We start from the raw sequence: 9,237 nt of genomic DNA on the forward strand, positions 1-9,237 counted from the left end.
CAAAGAAAACCTAGTTTTTATGAAATCTATAGCATTATTTGGGGCTCAATTGCATTTATTGAATGGAAATGCCTATTTTGCTTCCAGATGACAAATCTAGGTTATTCGGGTGGCAAAGTTGTAACTCACCAACACAGATGAATATGCAAACAGAAAATGCTATCATCTAGTCTCCTAGGAAAAAAATTGGGACAGTTTTGACAGATACCTGCTTTCCAGCTAAATAATTTGTGAAATGTAAACATGCATTTATATACAGAAACCAGTTTGCAGAGACATGCTTTGTTTTAGAGACTAATGTTGTAACTGATTCTTTCAAATTCAAATCAGGGAATCTATAAACTCCCATAAATGTTGGCACAGTCTTAATTGGGCCATTTGACAACAGCAACGTTCTCTATGGTAGAACGAGTCACACAGATGTTTCATGGTTTTGAGTTTTTTAATATCAGACCCAGTTGTCGTGAGGTGACAGGAAATAAATCAGTCTCAGACTCTTACATATTTCTTCTGTGCACTGTATTTGTGCAAGGGAAAAGATTGCCAAGTGAAGACTAGGGGTTAATGGATTACCATTACCCCTGACTGAAAAAGAAAAGGATGTTAATTTTAATGTCTTTCATTGCTTGAGGAGCTTTAGATAATTTTCCCCCATAACTTGAATTTACATTTGAGTCTCAAACAGCTGAGCATTGGGAAAAGGATCCATAAAGCAAACAAACAGAACTTTCCAACTTGAAATTCTAGAAAACCTTCAAAACAAATGAGTTTCTTCATTCTTTCTGCAAGAGGACTTAGAGTGGATTTTATTTCTAGGCCACAGGCTGTAGACAGTTGTTAGAGTTTCTTTTATCTCATAAAACCTACATTCTTCATGCAGAACTGGAAACTACTGTTTTGAAAGGAGCCTGCTGGGCTGCTCTGCATAATTGCCTGAAAGCAGACACTTCAGCTTGAAACCTGTTGCTTTTTGTGGCCTTTGTGTTGTTTATAATAATGAAGGAATGAACGTTGTCTATTAAACGTCTTTCAAAGAGCAAATGCATTTTTGGCAAAAGGGAGAGCCCAAAGGTTGACATTTAATCATAGGAGCACTTCAAATGATTACATTGCTATACCTGTCAATAAACATCGGTGTGTCAGTTGCCTGACATGGAGTAGTATCAAGTTTAATTAATTCTTACAGATTGAAAAGCATCATTTGATTAAATGAGTGAGTATTTCTCAAAGTTAATCTGCTTGCAGAGGTAGTCAAATTAGGTTTGATATCACAAAACCAACTTTTTCAAATCATAATCATGATTGGAAATATAAAACACAATATGTATGTATGTATCTATATATACACATATGTACGTGTACACACATGCACTCAGTAAAAGCTGGGTAAAACTGCTGAAGTTATTCTTAATTTTGTAGGAGGTTCAGAGCGTGATTGGTAAAGAAAGTCAAACTCTGAAGGATATCATGGACAAACTCCGGATCAAGTATTCTGAACTGTATACAGTAGTTCCTGCAGAGATCGAAACACAGTTGGAGGACTGCAAGAAAGTGTTGCAAGACCTAGAAGACAAGGTAACTGTTGATGTAATTTTTGTGTTTACCTTTTTGTAATGTATAAATAAGTACAGCAATATTTGATGAATGTTGTAACTATAAATTTTAACTTGAAACATTATTTATTTTCATTTGCATTTTCCTTGGTGAAAATATATGCATGAGGAAAGATTTCTCATGTTAACTCTCTCCTTTTGGAATAACCTTATAGTAAGGAGTGTGAATATAGTATTTTTCTTTTCTGTTAAAAGAGGATGTGGCAGAACCACTAGCAATAAAGTCTTGGATATTATATGGATCCTGTCTTCTATCCAGTGTGATTCTTAAACTGAACTAGTAGTCAGTGTTGATTGGGAAGTTTTATATAGCTTAACTGAGAAGATATTTTGAAAACTAACTTAAAAGAGGGCTTTGAAACCAGATTTTTTTAATCTTAATTTGCACACATGGTAGGGTATCATGACATGTTTTTTTATACCACCCCTCGGGACATGGTTGCATTCCTTTAAAAGCGGACAGGAAATTTAAATAGCATTACCTCGGCTTTTTGCAATGTTTTCTAACTACAGTGTGTATAAACATTTAACTGAAAGCAAAATTAAAGGAAAATTGAGTAATACTGTAAGTTTGGGGTCAGATTTTAGCCTGGTATAATTATTATCATTGTTATTTATTCATTTGTGTTACTTAAAAAAGAAAAAATATTTCAGTTCTCTTATTTCAGAAATAATAATGTTTAATGCTAATTTTAAAGGCTAAGTCTCAGGTAATTTGATAAAACTTGGAAGTTTAATAAAATGATTTTGAAATCCAGTTATTTGTTAGTGTCTATCAGATCATTTTATGTTGCATTAAATATTTAGAGACATATTCGTTACAGCTTATTAGTTTTAATTTGGTTAACTTTGTAGTTTCTGTTTCAAAATGGAAGCAGTCCTTTTAGAACCAACAACTCGGCAGGAGAGAGTAGGAGAAGGGAAGTAAAACAGTATTTATGCTTTGGGGTTTTTTTGTTGTTTACTGTTTCTTTTACTGAGATAAAAAGATTATCCCAATCCACACATTACATGTTGGAGTGAAAGAACTGGTCCTGGAAACTAGATAACATTTGCTTTTCACATTTAGGTAGTGGAAAACAATATAAACTATCTTGGAATTTTTTAAAATGCGTTTAGGAAACAAAATAAATTCTAGTGGAACTGGAGATCAGTTCAGTTACATAGTAGGAGATACTAGCATGTGTTAAATTGAATTAACTTTTCATATTTTAATGACATTCTGCTTTCTTCTAAATCTGCTAACCTAAAATTGAAAATAAATTGTACTTTTGATGCCATGCATTTTATATGAAAAAATATAATAAATTTATCCCAGTAAGAAGTCTTGAAATTAAAATCCTGCCCTACCGATGACCAGTGCATTGACAGATCAGCGTTTTTTCTGAGGAAAGATATGAAGTCAGCGCTTAGTCTGTTTTCTCATTTCCAGCTGTGTCGCGTCACTCATACATGACTCTCTCCTGTTTTGGAAACTAGCACTACAAACATCAATGATTTTTCATGTCTTGTATACTCCAAGATAGTAGAAATGGTCAAGTGTTTAGTGATTACAGTCTGAGCTCCTTTTTCCAAGGAGTCTTAGGCACTACGTACAGACTGGACTTCATAGCTTTTTTGTACAAGCATGAGCATTTGAGAGGAGCACTGTAGTTCTTTTTGCTACATATTTATTTTCACTAGTGCAATTTTATCAATAGAATACCTTACTGTGGGTATTATTATATCGGTCTGACATTACATGTTGGAATCTATAAATAATAAACAATGTTGATAAAATTAAGAAATAAAAATGGATAAATAATTTATTAACTAAACAATGATCTTAATTCCTCTTCCCACGAAAAGGATAAAGTATTTCGGTATAAGGAGCTTCAAAACAGTATAACTACTAAACTAGAAATCTTTTGCATCAATGAGGCATAAAGCTGTTCAATGTGCATATGCCCCATAAATCCTAGGGCTGCAGCACACAAAGAATTTATCATGATTTGACAATTTCCTGGTGCTTGGCTGACCCTACAAAGCTAACAGGGTTTAGTAAGAAAGTATGTCACTTTGGGCTAAGAGCAAGGACTTTCTCACTCCCTGCACTTCCTCTAGTCCATAGTAACCTGGTACCTCACTGTGTCGCTCAGTTCTGTGCTCAGGCAATTACTCAACTTCAGCTTACTTGAGAGTTTTTCCTCTTTACGTAGAACACTGGGCCCCCAGTGTACCAGTTTTTAATTTCTGTGGAGTTCTGCAGAGTAAAGTTAAGTTCCACATACTTTATGGGGCTATTACTTTTGTTTTAGTAATAAAGATTTAAATTTATATTTAGAAATTCATTATATATTGATGCACTTCTATATTCCCTTATTTCTTACATGGAAGTAATAGCTGTCAGCTGAGACAGAAAGGGGTCATTCTAAGTTTCTTACAGCACAAATCTAAACGTGACCCTTTCCACAATGCAGCATGATTAGCCTCTGTTACAGATTAGAACAGGGGCAGCTGAAACAGAGCACCCAGAGAGTTGCAGTGTCTTATTTTTTGTTTCTTCAGGGATTGCCTTCTCAGCCAGTCATTTTTAAGTAAGAGGAAATTATTGAACAACGTGTAAACGTTGAACATGCTCACATTAACACTTCTTCCTGCAAATGTAATTCCATTCCTGTGTTTTTAAGTGACTCGTCAAGAGAAACAGAAAGAATTTGAATATTTTTGGTGAGGTGGTGCATAGAAACAAGCAGATCTTTGTAATCTGCCCTGTTGTTTTCTCTTTACTCTGACAGGTTAGCTTTGAAATCTTGCAGAACTCCCCTCAGTATGTGCTGAAAAGAAAAGCAGAAACTATTAACAATGGCCTTCAAACTATTGAAAAGATGTTACAACAGAAGAGCGAAAACATTGCAAAAGCCAAAGAAGTTCAGAAGGTAATTCTTCGCAAAAAAATTTTTGTGGCTGTTAAAAGATTTTTGGTTGTTTCTATAGAGCCTGGTTTAGCAGGAGCGTAAAGTGGTACTCCATTCATTTTATGTCTGAAAAAGGAGAAGTACAAGCAAGCATTTAGCTATTGAATATTTACTGAGTCTTTCTCACAGGAAAATACATGGTTTCTTTCAACTGAGAATCACACCAGTAGATGCAGAGTGTTCTGTTCTCATCATATCAGTTCCGAAATCTTTGCAATTCCACATGCCCCACATGAAGAACAAGTAACTCTGCTGTTATCGTTGAGCCTCACCTTATATTCAATTTCCCCTCTCTCCACATGCAGCAAATCTGGGATATGCTGGACCTTTGGCATTACAAACTCAATGAACTGGATGCAGAAGTGCATGACATAGTAGAGCAGAATTCCTGCCATGCACAGGAGTTGATGGATATCTTAGTGACTCCCCTTCAGCAGTACCAACAGGTCTCGCAACTTGCCGAGCGCAGAACCGCCATTTTAAACAAGGTAGGGAAAAATGTAAAAGTTTAAAAGAAATCACATCTTTTAAAAAACAAAATAAAGGCTTTTGTAAAACATCATCAAAGGCTGTCAAATGAGTAACTAGTCAAAAGCCTGCCTTAGGTGCGTTGGCTCATTGTAGCTAAGAGTTTCTGGCGTGGCAAACATCACCTTCAGCTGCTGCCCCAAGGGACCAGCTCTGCACCGTGGTTGACAGGGGTTAGCATGGGGAATTCATGCGTCTGGGTGGTGATGAGATGGTTTTCTATGACTCTGCTAATGGGCTATCTATTAAAGTAACATTGCCATATAAATTGCAACAATGACCCCATGAAATATTAGCACGTAAGCACCAAAATTACCTTTGATTAGAGGATATAGCTTGAAATCATGGAACTGTTTCAGAAAAATTATGATCTTTATTTCACTTTACTAATTTAACTGACCTTGATGAAAATGCATCCCATTTTCTTTCATTCTTGTCCATAGATGTATTTATCCTATATGGTGAACAGAAATGCATTTGTGCCTTTTTGTAAAATCCTGTCCTTTCCTAGGCTGCCAACAAGATGGAAGACTATGATGAACTCTTGAAGAATGTGAAAGTTTGGATAGAAAACACCAACTGCTTGCTAAGAGCAGATGCTCAAAATGACTCTGCAAAAAGCTTATGCAAATATACCGATGACCTTCAGGTAACTGTTGATGTAGATGTATGGTCTCGTTAGAACTGGTTGGTCTGTACAGACACAGTTTTGCATTCCTAAGTCTTACTGACATAAATAATTTACTGTTTTCAGTAAATCCTTTAAGTGAAAAATAGTTATAGTTGACACTCATGAAATATAGATACTTCTTGGCGTTGGACATATCTGTCTTGTGAAAGTGCTGAACTGTAGTGCATCTATCTTGCAAAAATGTCTGATTGACTTCTGTTACCTTACTGTGTGACTATAATAATTTTTTACTGCCTGAATATGTACGGTTCTTTCTGTATTGTGTACACGTGATCCAAAAAGGGTAAAGTGGTATTTTGATGTCTGTGTGTTAAATGGAAACTTTGAAGTGAATTGTGGTTTGGAAGGCAGTTCTCGCTGTATCTTGAAGGTAATTCTGACTGGTAATTTCAAGAATCAATTGTTTGTAATATTACAGGGAAGATCAGAGTGACTATTTCTGGCAATTTTGTATTTGAAATTTCAGTTTTCTATACATTCACTCTTTGGCTTAGGCCAAGGGAGAAAGTTGGTGCTCTGAACATACATTTTTGTACTAAAACTAGTAAGAGTTTCTTGCAAGAAGTAGCTGACTGTTCTGTACTGTTATGTTACAGAGCACGTAGCCACAATGGGGAGACTGTGATTTCCAAAATCTGTGAACATTGTTGTGACAAAAGCTTATTGTCTCCTGCATTTGTGATTCCTGGGCTGGAAAATGAGAGGATTTGGAAATGCACTCAAGGCTTGCATTAGAGTTCAGACGTGCATTCAGTCCTTTCCTTCATATGCCACAGAGACAAGTGGATCATATGCGTTTCTTGCAATCCTCACTATTCTTCATGAAGACATTCACTGTAATTAATCCAAAAGCTCATCCAGTTAGCTGCAGGAGATGGACATGCACAACTGGCCAGATATTTTCTGGAGCATGTTGTTACATCTACTGTCTGCAGGCTGGTGTGCACAAAACCCTTTTGAGGTGTCTGGCTGACATGTCTTGTTCATGTACTTGGGGTCAGCCTGACCATGGCACAGGAGCTGGAGAGGAATCTTCTCCAGGATCTCATACTTTTCTTTTTTTGCAGTGCAACCTCTCTCTGAGTTTGAAATCTTCCTCGTCATGCCTTTTGTCATTCTTACTTAGACTTATTTTATCTAACTGATTCCCTTAAAATCATGGCATCAGTTTCTCAGTTTTCTGCCCATAGGATACAGCAATTCAGTTTCCTTAGGACTGAAGAGTTTTAGTCTGAACCAAGCTTTTGGGAATATATGCAATGGCCAATGGCATACAGGAAATTAAAACTGATTCCTTCTGGTTCTAACCTCTGTGAAACTTTCACGTTCACCATTGATGGATGAAACTAAGCTCTTATTTTGTTTCCAGATGGCTTTGGAAGACTCAGAGCAAAAGCAAAATCTTCTACACAGTGTTTACTTGGAACTGGAGGAGCTAACACCAGTGTTTGAAACAGACAGTGTAATGCAACAGCTAAATGAAATAGATAATCAAGTAGCAACTTTACAGCATGAGATAGCAGAGATTCTTCCACAGATCCAGCATATGGCTGATGTAAGTTTGGGTGATCTATAAGTGCTTTTTATCAGAGCTTCATCATATGTTATGAAATACGGCTTATATTGCCTGCATAGAAAAAAGGTATGCTGATTTTAGTACGTGCGCCAAGCGAGGAAATTAATTGCTTGGAAACAAATCATCAGAAGATGTTCGGCATATAATTAAGCTGTAAAGTTCAGAAGTATTGATGAAACTCCTTGTTTAGCAGGAGAAATGTGAAGGGCTTGTTGACTGCAAATTAAAAGGGCATATCTTGCTGGAGGGTAGGGCTCCTATTCAGAGGCACCTGGACAGGCTGGAGAAATGGGCTGACAGAAACCTCATGAAGTTCAACAGAGGCAAAAGCAAAGTCCTGCACCCAGGAGGGAACATGTCCAAATACCAGTACAGGCTGGGGGCCAACCAGATGGAAAGCAGCTTTGCTAAAAGGGCCAGTGGTCCTGGTGGACAATAAGTTGATCATGACACAGCAACATGACCTCGCAACAAGAAGGCCACAGCATCCTGGGGTGCCTGAGCAAGAGGTCCATGGGAGCGATCTTTCTTTTTGGCACCTGTGAGATTATATGTGGATGCTGTGCCCAGTTTTAGGTTTCCCAGTGTAAGAAAGACATAAACATACCTGGAGCGAGTCCAGAAAGGCCACCAAGGCGGTCAGGGCCCTGTAGCACAGGATGTAGGAGGAAAGGCTGGGAAACCTGAGTCAGTTCAGCCTGGAGAAGAGACAGCTCAGGGTTGGGGGGGGCGGGTATTGCTGCTGTGTACTGCTACATAGTGGGGGGCCATAGACAAGATAGAGCCAGACTCTTCTTGGAGTGCAGAAAAAACTTGAGCTGTAACAGACCCAAATTACAGCAAAGGACATTCCATCTACATATTAGGAAGGATTTTTTTTGAAGTGAGATTTGTCAAACACTAGATCAGGGGCCCAAACTGGGGGTAAAATCCCCAGCCCAGGAGATACCCAAGTCTCAGCAGGATCAGGCCCCAAATAACCTGCTATGACAGGCCCCAGAGATCTCCCGAGGTCCCTTCCAACCTATTTTATTCTGTGACTCTTTCTCTATGAGACTTCACAAGCAGCTGTACTGTATGTGGATCCATTTTTCCATCTGACATAAGACTTTTCATATAGGAAGCTGCAACAGTGTAATTAGGCCAGTTTCCTATGCTGATAACTATCACCACTGGAAAAGTGTCTTATCACTCCTGGTAATTTATAATGTGACTTTTCAAGGATATTTCAATTCTGTATTCAGGGTTTAAACAGACCAGGTGACCTTAGATGCTAAATTCCTTCAGAAGTTATGATGATACATAATTTATAATAACTAGCCTTTTGATTGGTAACATCCATTAACATATCCTGCATATGCTGCACTTGTTTTTCATTATTTCTTTTTAAATTCAAGTGAAAGGCAGAAATGCAAGCTGGCTTTGGTATTTGTGCTATCTACAAATATTCTCTTTGTTCCCAAAATCTAGGAATTGGATGCCATTGAATCTCATGTGAAAGTGTTTGAGAAGGACATTGCCAAAATGAAGACAATCCTGTCATCAGAAGATCTGTTAGAATTTTCTCCTAAAGACCAACTTAAACATGGACAGGTCCGTGAAAACTCCTATATAGGCTTTTTTCCCTATATATTTATGAATAAGTTAGCATAAATATGCTTGCACAAGCATAAGGCTGTTTTGTCACTGCAAACTACCATGAACAAGTTTTTAGTATATGACTTTGAAATGTTAGTATCACACAAATTCTAACTCTCGGGTCAAAGACTGAAAGTATTATTTCAGTCATGATTTCGGCTACATGTTTCTACAGTGGCAAGTAGTGCAATCCAAGAGAAGCACATTGGTAGGGCAAAACAGTTGGTGCAGAGG

The 9,237-nt window shown here is 37.4% G+C and overlaps 1 protein-coding gene across 1 annotated transcript in view; it reads left to right on the plus strand.

The window, feature by feature from the left end:
• Positions 1-9,018, plus strand: part of LOC104160446 (nesprin-2-like) — a gene marked incomplete at its 5' end in the record, with an annotated part of 19,747 nt that extends 10,729 nt beyond the window's left edge. The window contains 5 exons of the mRNA XM_009698569.1: positions 1,420-1,575; positions 4,391-4,531; positions 5,610-5,747; positions 7,159-7,344; positions 8,836-9,018. Of these exons, the coding sequence (XP_009696871.1) occupies positions 1,420-1,575; positions 4,391-4,531; positions 5,610-5,747; positions 7,159-7,344; positions 8,836-9,018 (804 nt within the window). The remainder of the gene's footprint in view (positions 1-1,419; positions 1,576-4,390; positions 4,532-5,609; positions 5,748-7,158; positions 7,345-8,835) is intronic.
• Positions 9,019-9,237: the final 219 nt, after the last annotated feature.

This window comes from Cariama cristata, unplaced genomic scaffold (genome assembly GCF_000690535.1).
Source record: "Cariama cristata isolate BGI_N322 unplaced genomic scaffold, ASM69053v1 scaffold8584, whole genome shotgun sequence".
Classification (NCBI taxonomy): Eukaryota; Metazoa; Chordata; class Aves; order Cariamiformes; family Cariamidae; genus Cariama; species Cariama cristata.